Source organism: Nannobrachium achirus (assembly GCF_963921795.1).
Source record: "Nannobrachium achirus genome assembly, chromosome: 3".
NCBI classification, from domain to species: domain Eukaryota; kingdom Metazoa; phylum Chordata; class Actinopteri; order Myctophiformes; family Myctophidae; genus Nannobrachium; species Nannobrachium achirus.
The window spans coordinates 31869713-31889564 of record NC_137812.1 but is presented as its reverse complement, the minus strand read 5'-3'; the positions used below and the strand labels follow the sequence as shown (position 1 = coordinate 31889564).

The 19852-nt window shown below is 41.7% G+C and overlaps 1 protein-coding gene across 2 annotated transcripts in view; it reads left to right on the top strand.

The window, feature by feature from the left end:
• Window positions 1-18223, top strand: part of LOC308281474 (growth factor receptor-bound protein 2-like) — a 32649-nt gene extending 14426 nt beyond the window's left edge. The window contains exons 3-6 of one of the 2 annotated variants that reach the window (XM_080721687.1): window positions 6452-6549; window positions 10073-10195; window positions 15069-15243; window positions 16749-18223. In XM_080721687.1, coding sequence (XP_080577813.1) covers window positions 6452-6549; window positions 10073-10195; window positions 15069-15243; window positions 16749-16931 — 579 coding nt within the window. In that variant the 3' untranslated portion in view covers window positions 16932-18223. Of the gene's footprint in view, window positions 1-6451; window positions 6550-10072; window positions 10196-15068; window positions 15280-16748 lie in introns of both variants that reach the window. The other variant, XM_080721686.1, reaches the window with a different exon arrangement.
• Window positions 18224-19852: the final 1629 nt, after the last annotated feature.

The window sequence follows — 19852 nt, the reverse complement described above, 5'->3', positions numbered from 1 at the left end:
ATTGTAGACAACCAACCCCAGGCTAGATGGGTTACAAACAGCAGATGTGTGTGTGAAGTCTAATTTGTATGCTTTTTTTTGTAAAGTAAAGCCCTGCTTCATCACACAAGACTGTGCTCAAAACTAGTGAAAACATCAGATATACAGATCTGCATCTGGTTTCCTAAACACTACGTGGATTTATGTGTTGTGATGCCATTTGGGACCTCAGTGCTCTAACTTTGGAATATGTATGGGAATGTAACAGTAACAAGAGTGACAGATAAACAGATGAATCATAATGGTATGATGATCTGACACTTGTTGCTTGTGATTTGACAAGTTGAATCTCATAAGACTAAATACACTGGCTACAGCTGAGCTGCAACAGGGTAATTCAGACCACCGCGATTATTTTCTGCAACCTTCTAAAACAGTTTCTTCTCATCGTCTTTTGATCTGTACTCGTCTTGACTTAAGCCCACATGCTTGTACGACTAATAGCTGACAAGCTGACACAGCAGTCCATCACATGTGGATGTCCTTTTTTCCCCCCCTTTCTTTCTATTTTATTTTTATTTAACAATTTGAAAGTTTTCAAAGGTTTTTGCCTAACGTGCGCAACATTTGGACTTCAGAATTAAAACAAATGGTTTAATTAGCTTCTGTCCAGAAACACATACAGTATGCCTTTGGTTCTCAACCATTTTCATGTCATAGACCCCCAACTTGATACTTATTAGGCCAAAGACCCCTATCTAAAAATACTTTGTGCCAGGGACACCATAATAGGAGAAGATCAAAGATCAAATTAAAACTATTCACATATTTTGAAAAAGATTAAAAATCTTTTGGAAATAGACAATCTATAAAGCGCACACGCCGCACAGTCTCAACACACTGTGAGCGCAACAATAAATCGATACGAAATTGACTGCACAATGACATTTAGCCTCTTGGATTAAGCAAGCAAGTTCCCTGTCTTGTCTTGTCATGACACGAAAATCAGGCTTTAAAAATCGTACTGTATACAGTTATAGTATGCATGTATCACCAGACTACCGGTATGGCCTTTTAAACCTGACCTGTGTCTGCCCGTGTTTCAGTCATTTGAAGTGTCATTCAAGTTCACAGCACATTACGGTCAATTAACCCGTCTGTTGACCATGGTCTCACAGATTCCCACCCTGTGTACTGGTGTACTTTCACTTTCTCTGATGATGAACGTTCACCCATGCTGTTTCAAGAGCCCTCTTTCTCCTCTTCGTCTCTTTCCTGTTCTAACACTGCTGCTGGTTTTCATTATTTCTTTCACTTCTCCATTCTTTTCACTTCTTGTTATCACTTCCCTCTTCTATAACCTTCTGTAACCTCACTTTGGGTTACTTACATTTTTTTGTTGTTTTTATGTTCATATAAAAAATATAATAAAATAGCTAAAACAGCTGATCTACAAGCTCATACTGTAACACGTCACAATGCAACGCTATTTCCGCTATCTGTAAAACAAAGCATAGAGCTTAAGTCTTTACGATGTCTGTCTGCTGCTCAGTGCTCAGCCTTCTGCATGCCCACAGAACCCCTCTGAATAATCCAGTGCTTGAGATTAAATCCCCTTTGGCACGCGAGAGGCGTGAAAATGTACCCCCCACTTTCCTTTTATCCTCCTTTCCCTCTTCTCATCTTCAGCCCGATTTATACTTCGGCGCATGGCGGTGTCGCACGCCGCTAATAGCCAACCTACAAACTCACAACGTGTCGCGGACGCGCGCGCTGTGATCTTGTAGGTCTGCTAGTTTCGGCGCGCGACACCGCCGTGCGACGGAGCAAAGATTATACTTTGTTCTGCCCCTACTTCCCACCCCCACCCTCCAACCACACACACACCCACACAAATCATCTTCTCCCCCTCTCTTTGAGGCAAGAGGAAGTCAGAGATTGAAGAGAAATTGAGAAAGAAATAAGACGGTGCATGGCATGTCTAATCATTGTTGCCCTGTATTTAGATGTAACATTTCACAGACATAGGCTTTGTGTGTGTCTCTCACTCGTCTCTCTCTCATCCTAGCCCCCCCAGTCTACCCCTCTCTTCGTAGTGTATCTCTCTTCCTCTTCCTGCTTCTTGTCTTTCCATTTCTCTCTCTCTCTCAGCCGCCCACTTTCTTTCTCTCTCTTCCTCCTCTTGTTGCCAGATTGTTCCTTTGTTCCATTCATCAGTACAAAGACTTTTTATCAGTCGGGGCTGTTGCCTGGTCATTATCCCCTCTCATTTCCTCCCCACCACCGAAGGCGTGCACACGCACACGCGTGCACACACACAGACACACAAATTAGCTCATGCCAATCTCTGAGCCGTCCGGATCCATACAGGAGAACAACAAAGAGTGCTGCATGAGGTCATATCCAACAGGCTGTCATTGTGAGTCATGCATGTGCGTCAGCTGAAACCAGTGGCCCTCTCAATTAAGCACCTCATTAATTTCCTCTGCTCTGTGGATTGCTATCATCACTCCAGAGCCATGCCCAGGTAATTAGAGCTCCTAAGGCTGGTTGAGTCACCGTATTGAAAGGAGCGTGCGTGTGTGTCTTTATGTGTGTAGTGAGTGACTAAACGTGTACTGAGACGTTTCTAAGAGGTACTAGTGCTTCAAACATACAGAATAACAATCTTACATTAGTAGCATTCATGTGTTTGCAATGAATGCACACTGAGTTTATCACAATCCCAGTAACTTAGAATTAGATTTTTTATTTGGTGGCTTTTGCCTTTATTGACAGATTACAGTAGACTGACAGTTAATGGAGAGAGAGAGAGAGAGACGGCACGCAGCAAAGGTCGTCGGGAACAGGAGTCGAACCCGCGACGCGCCATCAGCCTGCATCAGCAGCCTAGGTGCCCGCACCGCTATACCTAGCCATCCGGGCCTACTTAGAATTCGAAATAGAACACTTATATTTAATTGATACTCCATTGTACGATGCCGTCATGTGCTGACGATAGTCTTCTTGGGCCTGTAGATCGGTCATTAACAGTGCGCGACACCTGCGTGCACCGAAGTACACACACACACACACACACACACACACACACACACACACACACACACACACACACACACACACACAGAAACAGTGCTCTCCTCTCTGCCCCGTGCTGTGCTGGGAAGAGAGGGACAGCTGTTAGCTACGGTAGCAGGTTGGAGAATTGGCATCATCCAGGCCATAACGGAACAGATGGTAGGGCAGCTGTGGAAGAGGGAAGAGGTGGAGAAGGGACCAATCTGGTCACCCATTAGGACTGAGATTGGTAATTATAATACACATGGGGATTTAGGGTACTCAAAAGAAAAGAGACACTCGCTTATGCACAGATGTGTTCAAAGTAACAAAAGGGAAGAGATTATGCAAAATGACGTGTTGTAGGTAGTCATTAACAGCAACCATGGAGTTTTTATTTATTCATACCTAGTCATATTTCCATACTTATATTGTGCTATTTGTATGTTTAACATAAAGAGGTGTCTTGCAATTTTTTTTAATTTATGTTTTACTCTGATACGTTGATAAATTACCCAGCAAGAGACGCTGATATTTGTGCATTGATATCAGTCAGGAAGACAGTCAGTTTCGTATTCACACTGCTCTCTGTTGGCTCGAATCTCTTGCTTGTTTATCCCATTTAAAGCCCCCTCCCTTGCTGCTTGAGGATTGGTGAGTGAAAAGAGGAATTGGGGCAGATTTTGCATTAATGTAGATTTCTTTCTGCAGGGGGAAAAATACCCTATAAGCTGCAACACAAGCTTTAGGTTGCTTCTGGTTTTTCCCCTCGAAATTGTATGCATCAGCCTGCAAGTGATCGAAATGGTAACAGCTTAAAGAAATGAAAGATAAATACTGTGGATATTTACTGTGGCTGTCGTTCCACTTTCCGTGGCACCACCACTACGGTTGAACAAGATTAAAGATGTGTTTTACTGATGTTAACAGATTCAAGATGTTTTAGGAGCCGCTGGCAGTGGTTATTTTTCTCCATTGACAGCAATGGTCATCTCTGATCATCACGGTCTTCCCACTGTAACTTCTCTCAGTGTGAAGTCCCAGTTTCCCTGTCGGGCTGCGCTGAGCCTCTGATTCGCACGGTGCTTCTCAACCTGTATGGGTTGGGACCCTCCACATGATCCATTTGGTTTCATTTGTACCCTAGGAGTTACAAATGCATAAACTGACTGAGGATTTTACTGCATAGGCTGCATAAGATCTGCCCCATTTTTTCGCATCAGCAATTTGAATCTGGGTTTTTAAATATATTCCATAAAGTTTCACAATACATCATTTTCAGCCTATTACTTTACATTTCTACCTCCTTCAGAGTGTCGACGGTTCTCTTTGATATTTAGTGCATTATTAATGACTTTCATTTATTTCACTGTTATCCACCATATCAGTGCCTCTGCCGCATGGAAATTCCTTTCTTCAGTATGGACACGTGATAAATGATACATTACAGTATCATACAGTAGATGTCATCTTTAACATCATGTGCAGTTTTATCATGCATTATTGATCGGTTTTGCATGTCTACTGCTGTGCTGATATCACAATGTGAGAAGAAGGAGCTCCTGTTCTGACAGTATGACACTGTCAAAGCATTGAAAGTGTGACGAATATGTCTAGATTAGAAGATCCAGAAAAAATATTTTCTGCAAAGGGAGACAGGATATATAATTGACTAAATGAAGACTTTAATTTAATGTCTCACCTGGTTTTGACAATGGGTTATTGTGGCCAAAAGTGCCACTGATGTATAGCGGACCAGTTACCCTTATATGGAGACCCCTGGTACCCATATATGGAGATCCTCCATGTACTGTATGTGGAGATATGCGTGAGAGCCCAAATATGCTTACTCAGTTATTCCTTAAGTGAAAGTCCTATGACATCTGACATCAGTCCCTTTTTATGCCCATACATGGAGATCCCTGTCTGTAGAACCAGCCACACAGATATGGGCTGTCTTGGCCATCTGTCTTGGCCATACAGTATAATATATGGATTCTGTTAGTGTGGTATGTGGCCAATGTGGCCTCCATATATGGGCATTCCCATATGAAGTCCTGTTAGATATGGGCTTAATATTGATGACATCAGGGATCTTCATATGGGCAAAAAAGGGATTCTGTTATACAATCCCTTTTATGCCCACATATGGAGATCCCCAACAGAATCCCTTTTATGCCCATATATGGAGATCCCTAATCTGAGTATCTGACATCACTGTGATGTCACCAGTGATGTGTCGGGGAACTACAGTGTCAGGCGGTACCCGTCCGGACGGACGTATAGGGACAAGCTGTGGCGATTCTGATAGTAAACTGCAACTTACGGTCGCAACTATATACTGTACATACATACACACACACACACACTTGGAGCACTTGTAGATCTGTCATTTTGAACATTTTGAAAATGTTTACAAATCTTTGAATATACCTTTTTTAAAGTGAACATTTGTAACTAAAGTCTTTCTTTCTCAGTGTCCCTGGAACAAAATATTTTGAGATGGGGTCTGCTGTCAAATACATATAATTCTAGGGGTCCTTGACATTAAATACTTTGTGCGCCGCGGATAAAGAGAACGGACACCAGTATAAGGGTGTTTATAATGTGTTTCTATAGCATATTCTGGTGTAGTGTCAGTGCAGTGTGAGAGAGTGCTTGTCCTGCTGGGAGGGCATCAGTGCCACTACTGATGCATGGTGACAAGGACAGATGGGATATCAGTGGAGGTCGACTGGGGACTGTGGGAGTCTGGCAGAACTCTATACTACATACTGTACACTATAGGCGCGCACACACACACACACACACACTAGATCAGTGGTTCTCAACCTGTGGGTCGGGACCCCCAGTGGGGTCTCCAAATTATTTTGGGGGGTCCCCAGATGATCAACATTGTTTTCTCACTCAACAGTAAACAAAACGAACATTTTTGAAAGTTTAAGTGTATAGAGAGTTTCTGTACATTTTTAAAGTGACAATGTAAGGAACAAATTAAACATTGGTCAAATTGTCAAATATTAGAGGCAGAAATTGTGAAAATAGCTGATCTACATGCTCACAATGCCTCACGTTATGAGGCGTTGTGAGCATGTAGATATGCTATTTTCACAATAGAACCGTGTTATTCAAAATGTAATGCCTCAAATCTTAGTGAATCTTAAAATGATTATTTTGGGGGTCGCGGCCTGAAATGTTGTACTAAATGTTGTCAAACTGCTACCATTGCTTGTCAGGGTGGGGGGTCCCCAGTTTAAATATGATCATTTTGGGGGTTGTGGCCTGATAAGTTTGAGAACCACTGCACTAGATAATAATCAGGTTGATTGGCTTGTAGTGTGTATCTTTGAGACTTCTTTTGTTTGAATTTGAATTTTTTACATTTTCTAACGTTGTTTCCTGTTAATTTCTCCAGGTTCTGAACGAGGATTGTGACCAGAACTGGTACAAAGCAGAACAGAATGGGAAGGAAGGCCTCATCCCTAAGAACTACATTGAAGTTAAACCTCGTGGGTAAGACAAGTGCAAATGTCAAAACTGTTCAAGGTCAATGCTGACGTATTTGATGTATACCAGGGGTCTTCAACATTTTCAGGCCAAGGACCCTTTAGCTGAGAGAGAGCTGAAGCAGGGACCCCCACTACATATTGTATAAAATTGTGTTGCTACAAAATCTTGTAGATCTGCTATTTTTGGCTAATGTAATACTTAATGGGATACTTTTAACCTTCGCCTTCTCAAAACCAGAGAAAGACACAACGGTCAGAAATGGGACTTTGTGAGGATAGAAGGTGCTAGTGGGACCCCAAAAAAAGGTTTTAAAATAGGAAAAGTGAAATTTCATGGTGTATCACCTTTAATGTAAAAAATCACACCCGTGTGAAGTGGAGCTGTGTGTGTGTGTGTGTGTGTGTGTGTGTGTGTGTGTGTGTGTGTGTGTGTGTGTGTGTGTGTGTGTGTGTGTGTGTGTGTGTGTGTGTGTGTGTGTGTGTGTGTGTGTGTGTGTGTGTGTGTGTGTGTGTGTGTGTGGATCATGTGTACCGATTTTTGTGACATTTGAAGAAAATATGTAGGAAAAGGAGCAAAAAGTGTGTTTTGGAGAAAATTCAAGATGGCGGAAAATCTATCATGGCGCAAATGGGCGTGGCCTATATGGGGAGATGCGTCATGACCCAAGGAATCCAGGGAAAAAATATTTTTAATTTTCCGACCTACGGTTCAAGAGTTACAGGCCAAAACGTAAAGTGGGGTGTTATGGCGCCACCATGCGGCCAAATGACACAATTATTTTCTATTTAATCCTTGAAATCATTATGAACCTCCTCTCCAAGTCTTGAAACTCTAGCCCCTATGGTTTGCGAGAGACAAATAATTGAATGTGAGTTTTTGCGATTCCCATTATAAGTCAATGGGGAAAATTTATTCACTAATAAATTAATATCAATTAAACTATAGAACCTTTCTCTTAGAAAAGTAATAGCCCACGATTCCCGAGTAAGCCGTTCGATTTGACATATGGCGCGAGTGTGTGGTGGCAAAACTGTGGGACTAGTGGCGTGCCGAAGTTTAGGAAGTTCAGGCTACATACAGACACACAGACAGACAGACAGACACACAGACAGACAGACAGACCCACACGGCCACGTATAGGGAGCCTGTGCTTCACACAGCTCCAAAAACATGACCCTATCACACAAAGATTTGTCCGGCCCCCCGTAGTAACTCTGAGGACCCCCTAGGGGTCCCGGACCCCCTGTTGAAGACCCCTGATGTATACAAATGAATGCTACATATTTCCAATTTTGGCAGAAAAAAGTAAATTCACACATACATTAATCAGCTCTACATTGATTTAATGAAAAAAGCTGACATTTCGATCACTAGGACCTTACTTAAGATCTCAGGCTGAGGGTCCGTGTGTGTGTGTGCGTGTGTGCGTGCGTGTGTGCGTGCGTGCGTGCGTGCGTATATTCCTCAAAAGGATGAGTGACATTATATTTCTGCTCGAATCAAGCATGTGGAACTACATTTCAACCAAAAAAAAACATATTGCCGTAGATAGAGATCTCACAAAATGAGCAAAGTCGACACTATTCATCCGACCACTAGACTGGGAGACCTTTGATGACAACAACATTGTTGATTTTGCTTTTTTGTGCAAAGATAAAGGATGGTTTGTTATTACAGCGCGGCCTGGAACAGGGATATGATCTGGGTTTGGTCTGGGCTGTGTGTCAGATCCCTGTGGTCTCGCTTGTCTCTGGTTTTGGCTGCTCAGGGGCCCTCTCTCTCTATCTGTATGAAAGGTCTTCATCATCTGGCGCCTCCTTGGTTTCTGCTGAGTCTGCTGGTGTCTCAGTATTCCCTTCAGCCTCGTTCCCTAAGCCAGTAGACCCACTGTAATTAACCCATTCAGAACGGGTACACAGTACTGTGTATCATTATTTTATGCTTTAACTATTGAAAAATAGCAGATATACAAGCTCACAGCGCGGCACCGAGTGCCGCGCTGCGAGCTTGTAGATCTGCTATTTTTGAAAAAGTCGTGAAAATGTGTTCAAATCTTTGAATATATGTATTTTTAAAGCGAACGTTTTGTAACTAAAATTTTGCTTCTGGGGAGTCCCTGGAACTAAATATTTTGAGATGCGGGTTCGTGGCCAAATAAATATCATGTTGGGGGTCCTTCACATGAAAAGGTTTGAGCACCACTGACATAGTAGTGTCTCAAGAACAGGCTAACTGAGCTCCATTTAAGTGAAAAGGGTTAGACGATGGCTGGCCAGATTGCTGACATAGAAAAAGTTTTTCAAAAAACCTTAAAAGGATTCAAAAGACACTTATAGAATCGGGTCAAAATTCAAATTTTCACGACTTTTCAAAAATAGCAGATCTACAAGCTCGCAGCGCGGCACTCGGTGCCGCGCTGTGAGCTTGTATATCTGCTATTTTTCAATAGTTAAAGCATAAAATAATAATTATACACAGTACTGTGTACCCGTTCTGAATGGGTTAATGTTGGAGAGACGGAGTCCTTTTCCCTGGACGTCTCCCAGGGAGGATTGGAACCTGGTGTTGTGTGCATCCATCCACATCCATTCTGCTAGAGAGGGGCAATATTGTGTTGTGCGTCTTAATATCCCAGAGTGCCAGAGATAACTAGAAAATATGAGGTTATGGACACCTTATGTGCCTACAGTGCAAAAGCAGCACACATGCACACACACATGCACGCACGCACACACGCACGCACGCACGCGCACGCACGCACGCACACACACACACACACACACATACTGTATACACACGCGCGCACACAAACATATATTTTTATTTTCTTTCAACCCCTTTAGGTGACAGTACCCCCTTAAAGGAGTAGTTCACCCCCAAAATGACTTTTTTTTCCTATGAAAAAACACATTAACACAAATCCAACCTAGACTGATGACAGTGCTGTCAAACAAGTCTATGAATCTATCTATGAAATCGATGAAAGTCTGCATCACACATTTATACAAGATGTAGAGGGGGTCCCTGCTTCATCTCTCTCTCTCTCTCTCTCTCTCAGCTAAGGGGTCCTTGGCCTGAAAACGTTGAAGACCCCTGGCCTATTAACGGTGTCATACAAAAGTAGCTAGCTCCTTTCCGAACGAGCGTGTTTAAAGTATTGTTTCAACATATCGCTTGGATTACCCTCGCCGTTAAAAAAGTAGACATGCGTGAGACGGGTATAGACCATTGCTTTTTGGATACAACGCTTGGTGGCGGTAAGAACGGTTGATAACCTGGCGAACTACCCCCGGAAAAAGCTCATTTGGGCATGTTGTGAGCAGGAACCTCATCTCGGAGTTGCATAGCAGCGGAGCGAAAGGTTACGAAAGGAGCTAGAAAGTAGCATAAATAGAGCATGTGACTAAATAATAACTACACTGAATCCACCGGAACATAGGTTCTTTTATCCCACCCATTTCTTGAAAAGAAGCGCTTTCTGTCCTAAAGTGACAGTGGTTGTTTGTGGTGTTGCTCCTGTTGACAGCTGGTTCCATGGGAAGATCCCGCGGGCCAAGGCCGAGGAGGTGCTGAACAAACAGAGGCTGGACGGAGCCTTCCTCATCCGAGAGAGCGAGAGCACGCCTGGGGACTTCTCACTTTCTGTCAAGTAGGTTGTCATCACATGACCCCACGGGGCGAGGGGGCACACAGTACTGTACACACACACACACACACACACACACACACACACACACACACACACACACACACTCCAAATGTCCTCTTTTCTTTTTCCCTTTTAATATCTAAAGTTACTCTCTCTCTCTCTCTCTCTCTCCCTCTCTCTCTTATGTCTGCCAATACATACTGTTCTGAAAATGCTAAGACAGTTAATGTTCAGTTGATAGCTGCCATAAATCAAGAAAATACCACTGAGGGTTCTCTGGTAAACGGTGCAGATTCTTATCTATTAAATAGCCTGCATAGTCGCTAATCTCTAATCTGGTTCACCTGCCATGGCCCAATACGCGTGTTTCCTAAACCCACCAGGCTTGAGTTAAGTTCCGCCTCGCAGAAACGTGAGAACTTCCAGGAGTGGCTGAAATCCTTGCTGGACACATGGAGGGTGGATAAAGTCAGTAATAATAAAGGCATGAAGACAATCTTGTACTGAGAAAAGCCTGCATTTGCACAATGCACAGCTATTAATTTGTCACTACAGAGCTCAAAATAAACTGTGCTAAAAAAATAATTGTACTGTGCTTAAAAAAGGGAAAACTTTGTAGTTGTGCTAAAGAGAAAAACGTACTGAGAAAGCTATTAATTTGTCACTTTCACTACTGTGCTCAAAATAAAAATTCTTACTACGAGTGATTATCAGTTAAATTGTTATAGTTTGGATATGGCTTTGGGCATATTATGCTGCGTGTATTATTGTAATGGAGCAGTAGTGCAAAGCAATACTATACCTACTACCAGGTAGTAGGTATAGTATTGATTTGCACTAAGAGCACAACTTTCATACTTAAGATTATTGAGAGAGGCGATTCCACGAGGCGGATCTTAGCTCAAGCCTGGTGGGTTTAGGAAACACGCGCCCAATACAGTGACTTATCTCTCATTGAAAACACATCATTCCAAGCCTGATAACAGGATCATGTATCACAACAAACATTTATCCTGTGGCTGTTTGGTCACAGAAGATTCCTGAGACAGGGTGTCAGACAACTGTTGATTAGCCACCTGTTGACTGTAGTCCACCGGGTGTCTATACTTGGGCCAGTTTTTTGGGGGGAATCTTTCCCCCTGAAATGGCCAATCTGGTGTTGGGAAGATGCAGATTTTATGTAAATGTTCGCCTATTAACGTGCATGCAAGCACCCTACGCACACACACACACATTTTCTGAATGCCACTTCAGATTTTCTTTGGCCATTTTTTACCATAATTATGCCTAAAGCTTACAAATACTGTAGCTGATCTTCAAGCTCACAGCCCTGCAACGCGTTGTGAGCTTGTAGATCGTCAATTTTTTGGTGCACAACACCATCGTGAAGCTACTAAAACCTCACCTCTAAATGTCTGAATGTTCAACAATTATTAGCTTTGGTCCATAGCGTTAAAGGGATAGTTCACCCCCAAAATCAATTACTCACCTCATGGAGACATGAATTCATCGATATCTTTTATTTTTGTTGCATTCCTAAGTCAATAATTTACTGCAGTGGTTCCCTATGGAGACACAGAGTCTTTTCAAATTAGAAAAGAATATCCATGAATGCATCCATCCAAGTTTTCATGCGGTGAGTAATCGATAGAAAAAGTTATTTTGGGGGTGAACTATCGCTTCAAGGAGTTCTCCTTAACGCTATGCAACTCTTTTGGGTACTTAGTCTTTTACTATTTTAGTAAAAATAAAGAATACTCTTTTGCTGCACTCCAAAACAAAGACTGTGTGGAAAGCCTTGAGGAGAACTCCTAATGCTGTGGACCAGAGCTAGCCTATTTGCATATGATCAGAATAGGGATGCCAAGGTTCATGTGGTTAAATAAGGAAGTACGTAACACAGCCAGATGAAATATCTAGCTACATTTACCATCTGCATTCTAATAGCATTTAAAATCTCAGTCTGTTTGAACGTGCAAAGAAAAGTGAATCAACACTGTTGGTTCTCATAGTCCTTGGGGGGTTTTCAAGGGGTCCCCAGCTAAAGGATTGATACATAGGAACCAAATGGACTTTTGCCAGTCTGTACCTCTGAGAGTGTACAAATTCGGTTCCACTGTCAGAGTTTTTGGGTCCCGTGGCCTAACGCATACCGAACTGGGCGTCCTTGAAATTTAAAAGTTTGAGAACTACCGGCTTAAATCCTTCATGAAGACAACGTGCAGATCCATAGTAAACTTGCGACCTGTATTCTGACTGGAAAAAATGGTTGAAAAACCACAATCTGTGTCAGCATGACTGGAATAATGTAATGGACCTTCCATTTAAAACATGATATAGGTATAATTTGTACAAATCCCTCAAATGATTGATGCTACAGCTTTCTACTCTGAGGTATACTAGTGGCTCACACTGCCAATAACTACACGTTCTTTCTGAGTGAGTGGGTTCGACACAGGCGCTAAAGCAATATCCTGTCAGCGCAGACGTTGTCGAGCACTGTGAGTGACGGAGGCTAAGCGCAGAGGTGTCACACCAAATTCTGGGCCCTGGGTATAAGTATTCACTGCAGGCCCCCCATGAATGTTGTTTATAGGGGGAGGGGGTTTAACCCCTTTAGACTGGGAACGCATTATTTTGTGCTTTAACTATTGAAAAATAGCAGATTTGCTAAATAGCGAGCTTGTAGATCTGCTATTTTTGAAGTATCGTGAAAATTCTTTGAACATTTTAAATCCTTCTATGTTTAAAAAAAAAAAAAAACAATGTTTCTATGTTGGTGACTCGGTGGTGCTGAAACCTTTTCATGTGAAGGACCCCCAAAATCATATGTATTTGGCTACGGACCCACATCTCAAAATATTTAGTTCCAGGGACCCCCCAGAAGCAAACTTTGAGTTACAAAGGTTTGCTTAAAAATACATATTCAAAGATTTGCCCACATTTTCACGACATTTCAAAAATATCAGATCTACAAGCTCACAGCGCGGCACCGATTGCCACGCTTTGAGCTTTTAGATCTGCTATTTTTCAATAGCTAAATTATAAAATAATTAAGGCCCCTCCACCTTGGGCCCTAGTAACTCAGTCCCACTCTCCCCCCTTGTGACGCCCCTGTGGAGGCTAAACGGTCTCTGTTGGTGGGTGTGTCAGCAATATTCCGCTGAGTCGCTGACAATGCGCAAGTTTGACTGGTGACAGACCTAACTGGCAAACAAATATCACATACCTCTTCCCCTTTATTTGGAAAATCATGCTGACTGGATAGGACATAAAATGGCCAAATAGAATGCAGTAGAAGGCGGTTGGTTGTCTTGTGGTGGGTTGTTCCTTCTCGTTAGATTCACTTTGTTTTTGTAAAGAAAAGCACCAGCTTGTGGAACTGATTCCACTGCTTCTGAACTCATCAGCCGTGCTGCCGATAAACATTCACGTTACCACACTCTCACTTAAATATGAAAGAAACTTGACCTCTCGTAACCCACGGGAGTAACTGATATAAAGATGATTAATATTTGTCCAGGTAGCTAATATGCATCCCAGGTTCTAACAACATACGTTTATTGTACTACATCAGTTTTTTGAATGACAGAAAGAACATCCTGCAGTCACGGAGTCACGCGTTTTTCCGTAAATCTCCTCAGTGGTTACTAGTTCTGTCTAAGCCAGTGCAGGGTGGGGTCCTTTGGGGGGTATTGTGAGCTTGTAGATCTGCTATTTTCAAAAAAGCTAAGAAAATTTTGAAAGATTAGATTTCTTTTTTTTTTACGTGTCTCTAGCACAAAATATTTTCAGATTGGGTACCTCAGACATTTGAGCGTTGTTGACAAAAAACCCATGGTTCTCAAACGTATTTAATGTCAACCAGAAAAGGCCATTATCATTACTATTATTATTATTGTAGCCGCGGCTGGGAGGCGAACCCGGGACCCCGATATCCCAGGCATGTGCGCTAACCAGTCAGCCAAAGTGCCAGGCATGTTGGTGAGAGCCAATGCACACATCGTATAGCCTACAGTCGTCCCCCCAAACTGGAAGCGTGACCAAACGCGCCGGAAACTGGGGGGTTCAAACGCGACCAGCCAGTACCTATTTGTACCACTGCCACCAATGTAGCCGTGGCCGGGAGGCGAACCCGGGACCCCGATATCCCAGGCATGTGGGCTAACCAGTCAGCCAAAGTGCCAGGCAGGCACGTTGGCGAGAGCCAACTCACGGACCTACATTATCATCAGGCTTTGAGAACGGGTACACATTATTGTGTATCATTATTTTATGCTTTAACTATTGAAAAATAGCAGATATACAAGCTCACAGCGCGGCACCAAGTGCCGCGCTGCGAGCTTGTAGATCTGCTATTTTTGAAAAATCTTGAAAATTTGAATTTTGACCCGATTCTATTAGTGTCTTTTGAATCCTTCTAAGACTTTTTGAAAAACCTATGTTTCTATGTCAGCAATCTGGCTGGCCATCGTCAAAGAAAAGGTCCATTTCACTTAACTGGAGCTCAGTTAGACTGTTCTTGAGAGACTACCATGTCAGTGGTTCTCAAACCTTTTCATGTGAAGGACCCCCAAAATGATATTTATTTGGCCACGGACCCGCATCTCAAAATATTTAGTTCCAGGGGGCACCCAGAAGCAAAATTTGAGTTACAAACGTTCGCTTTGAAAATACATATAGTCAAAGATTTGCACACATTTTCACAACTTTTTTTCAAAAATAGCAGATCTACAAGCTCGCAGCGCGGCACTCGGTGCCGCGCTGTGAGCTTGTATATCTGCTATTTTTCACTGGTTAAAGCATTCAATAATTCTAGGCCTAAATGGGTTTAAGAGCTCATTCACAGCATGCTTTCATTCATTCATTCCAGGTTCGGCAACGACGTCCAGCACTTCAAGGTGCTCCGCGACGGCTCGGGGAAGTACTTCCTGTGGGTGGTGAAGTTCAACTCCCTGAACGAGCTGGTGGAGTACCACCGCACCTCCTCGGTGTCGCGCAGCCAGACCATCCTGCTCAGGGACATGGAGGAGGTGACACTGCAGCAGGTCCGCAGCAACACAGCAAACACAGTGGTGGAAGAAGTACCGTATTTTCCGGACTATAAGGCGCACTTAAAAGCCTTTAATTTTCTCAAAAAACTACAGTGCGCCTTATAGTCCAGTGCGCCTTATATATGGATCATTCATTGACATTGACATTCCCTTTAGCACAGCTCCATCTGTTTGATGCATAACGCAACGGTAGCGTCTATTATGTGCGCCTTATAGTCAGGTGCGCCTTATATATGAAAACAGTTTGAAAATAGACCATTCATTGACAGTGCGCCTTATAGTCAGGTGCGCCTTATAGTCCAGAAAATACTGTACTCGAATTTTGTACTTGTATGATTAATGTTGTTGTCGGGTGGAAACCTTGTGTGTCCAAAATCGATCTGTTTTGTGGTTATGATTTTAAAAATGATTTAAACTAGTGAAAATAGACGATCTACAAGCACACCGCGAGGCGTTGTGTGCCAGTAGATCGGCTATTTTCACTAGTTTTGTACGACATGTCTTGTGTGATGAAGCTTTATGAAAAACTTGCAAATTTGAAACTTGGAGATACGAGGTTTCTGCCCGACAGTGACGATGAGTGTACTCAATACCGCAATGTAGAAATACTCTGTTAAAAATAAAAAGTCTGGTATTCAAAATATACTTTTGTTTTGTAATGATAATCAAATTCTACAAAGTAACTAGTAACTCAAGTTTTCAAATTATTGCAGTGGAGTGAAAGTACAATATTTGCCTCTGAGATGTAGTGGAGTAGAAGTAATAGTATTGAAAATTGGAGTTACTCTCCACCACTGCACAAGCATACCTTCATCGATCTAATAATAATATAGCCTACTTTATTTATATTGTCACTGTCTGGTGGAAACCTTGTATGTATTGTATTATCTATTATCTGATCATTTTATGAACAAACAAACTATCAAAAAAACATGCACACAATCAGGAAGATCAGAATTTAACAAAATATAAAAAGAAAATCTGGATAATTCAGATTCAGTTAAAAATTGAAGAATCCCCAGAATCTGGCTTTTCATTCTTTGAAAAGGCCTCTATATTGCCATCTGTTGGACAAATGATTTAGACACTAAATGTATACACTCAGGGTTATTGGAATTAAACGGTTTGAGAGCCAATCATTGCTATGTGGTGCATGTATGAGTATTAAGCTCAAATGATGAAGAAGACGGTGCGTGCAGGTTTCTTTTGTTTTGTTTGAATTTGCACCAATAAATGTATTTGTGACAGTTTCAGAGAGATAAAATGCTGCATCTGATCTGTATTATGTGCTTGATTTTTTACTTCTAAATGGAGTCCCTAACCCAACCCCTTTTTTAATGTAAAAGAAAGAAATCGATAATACATTGTGCAAAACCTTCCTGCTAATTCTCCCTCCCTCTGCAGTAGTTGTGAAATCCTAGTGAGTACATGTATTTTATTCTGTCTTAACATGTGTTTAATCTTGTCTTAACATGTCTTTTCTTCGTGTTTTCCTCTAGCATTTGTACGTCCAGGCGTTGTTTGACTTTGAGCCTCAGGAGGAGGGCGAGCTGGGCTTCAGACGTGGAGAGATCATCCACGTTCTGGACAACTCCCATGCCAACTGGTGGAAAGGTATGTGCCATGGCCAGATGGGAACCTTTCCCCGCAATTACGTCACGCCAGTCAACCATCACATGTAACCGCACTCATCCCCAATGCACAGAGGGACTTGGATGGAGGACACGGAAAATGCACCTTCATCATGCTTCTGCCATCACATCCAACTTAACAAACGGCACGTGGGGTGAGAATCTCGGCTTGAGGAAAATAGAGGCAGAGCTCTGATTTATTCCTTTCGCCCCGAAATGAAGAGAAGGGGCGAAGAATGGTGATTGTGCGGATAAAGGAAGGAGACAAAGAGTCAAGCAGAGCATTTTTGGCAAACTGTGATTCTTCAACACTGAGACATTGTTCAGCTGGCCGTACGGCGGACACCATGTGATGCTCAGAAGCAAAGATTCAGAGAGCAGAGCCCTCTGCATGGATACACTTTAATGATTAGTTAGTGAGTGACTTACAGTGGAGGGTGTTTATGTCTGAGGACATAAACGCTGTTAATGGCTGTATTGACTGCAATGTTGACTCGCACCTGTAACCTTTGGCTTGTCAGCTACAAGTTTCTCTAACCACTAGCGCGCTCTGTCACCCTTAAATCTTACTGTAGAATAAATTGGGGAAGGGAATTCTTCATTCTTTCAAATGATGCACTATGTCCAGCTTCCCCCCCCTCCCTCGTGTTCTCTTCTTGTGTCTTTCACCATGAGTTAATTACCGCTTTGTTGAAAGCGTCTGTGGAAAAGTGGATTTCATGAAAAGGTATTGGTTGCAGAAACCAAAGACTGGTGTTTTAATGTCAGCCCTGTTTTAGATCTCGGCAGGATTTATTTTCCTTTTTTTTCTCCCTTTTTTAATTGCCTGAATTCTGTGTAATGTACAGTGTTGTATCTATTTGATTGATGGACTATTTGCTGTTTTGGTTGTTGCCATTTTTATTCTGAATGCAATTATTAGTCTGTCTTTACCAAGTTCATTGGCGTCCTGGGATGCCAAGCAAATATTAATTCAGGAAGAAAACAAATCAATAGTTTTAGCATGCCATATATTAGTCTTCTGTGTGGACCCGCAGTGCCAACATAAAAGCAACTCATTCATATCTTCAAGCAGCTTAACATGTGAAATTGCATTCGTTAAATACCATCATGCATTACTGAAATGTGTTTGTATAATTTATCCAAATGGTCATGTGAAAGTCTCATGGTATACATTTTGTCATTGTTTACATTTCTTTGGTATCCCACTCTGATTACCTGATAAAATAGTTATTGGTGTGGTTATGAGGTAAAGACTTTCATTTTAAAATGTCATATTTATTAACCCATTTAGAACGGGTACACATTTTGTGTATCATTATTTTATGCTTTAACTATTGAAGAATAGCAGATATACAAGCTCACAGCGCGGCACCGAGTGCCGCGCTGCGAGCTCGTAGATCTGCTATTTTTGAAAAGTCGTGGACATTAGAATTTTGACCCGATTCTATAAGTGTCTTTTGAATCCTTCTAATTCTAGGCCTAAATGGGTTAAAGCACACTGAGAACACGAATGTAGCCATCTTGGTCTAGGTTAATAGCATCAGGGAGTATACGACTGGATTAATTAAAATGACAACAGTTTCTTTGTGAAAAAGTACAATTATAAATATTTTCTGAGTTTGTTTTATCATCTGATAATGAGTGCATTGGAGGTGAACTTGAGGACATTTTAACATTTCAATCAGCAGTGCCTTCTCTATTGCATGTCATTTCTGCTTATTTTGTCCCAACCTACTAGTAAACGGGCCAGGGGGCCATACTGACCTGTAACCTCATACAATGCAGGACGCAAACCAGTGTTAATCTGTAAATGCATTTAAAATGCTTTACGACTTTGAAACCGATCTCAACTCTGCAAATAATCAATATGTGTGGTGTTGTTGTTTCTGTCCAACTCTGTTGCAATGTACAGTATGGACTGAATTTTTAACTGTGGACGATAATCAGAAGGGCTTCTTTTAACTCTCTGTACTTATTGTTAAATGCATTTGCTGTTAAAACAGGAGATTGCTAACAGGAGTAGATGCTTGGTTCAAATGTAACGAGCTGGATATCGGGATGGTAAAATTGTTTTACCACACACATTTCATGACCACCATCCTAAGTATTACTGAGAAGTCATAGGGGATACAAACCATAGTTTGGTGCAATGTAGAAATTAATGTTAATGTTAATTAATGAAAGTAGGTGAAAAGATGTCAATTTTCAAAAGGCTATACAAGGATCCACTGCTTCGCATTGCATGATCCCCTTTAACTACTCTACTGGATATATTGGCCATTTTCTGACTATGTTATATTGGACTTCAGCCTTTTTCCTCATGTCTCTATATGTGATATAAGGACATGTGATATAAGGACGTGCTTTAGTGAAAGTGGAATCAATCCACACATAAAAGTTCTGCTAGTTTAATTTCCCTCCTGCAGCTTAGGTGTATTTTCATTCATTTAAATAATGTCATAATTTCACAGCCCCTCAGTGTAACAACCTGTGATTATTTACAATGCTGGAGATTTATTGAAAAAAGGAAAGAAAGAAAAAAGGATGTATGCGTGTGTGTCTATGCATTCATCCCTTGTGGATGCAAAAACATTTCTCTGTCAGTGTTGAACTCTGGATGTGATTATGGATCATATTTGAAGAAGAGGTATAATAAAAGACTCCACTCCTCTGGTGTATGTGTGACTGCTGTCTTTATTATTTCTTTAGGAGATCTTAACAGCACATAGTTTTTATATTTTTCCCTGAAGATCAATACAATATATTTGTAGCCATACTGACACCCACAGTATGTTCTTTTCAGATGTGACTTTGTGTAGTCTACTCGTAGACAGTAAAAAAAGGTAGAAAAACTACGTATGCTGGAATTATAGTTTTATTTTTAATCCCATATTAAATAATCTTAACCTATCTCAACAAAATTAAGGTGCCTTGAGGTGTTGTGAGCATGTGGATCTGCTATTTTCACA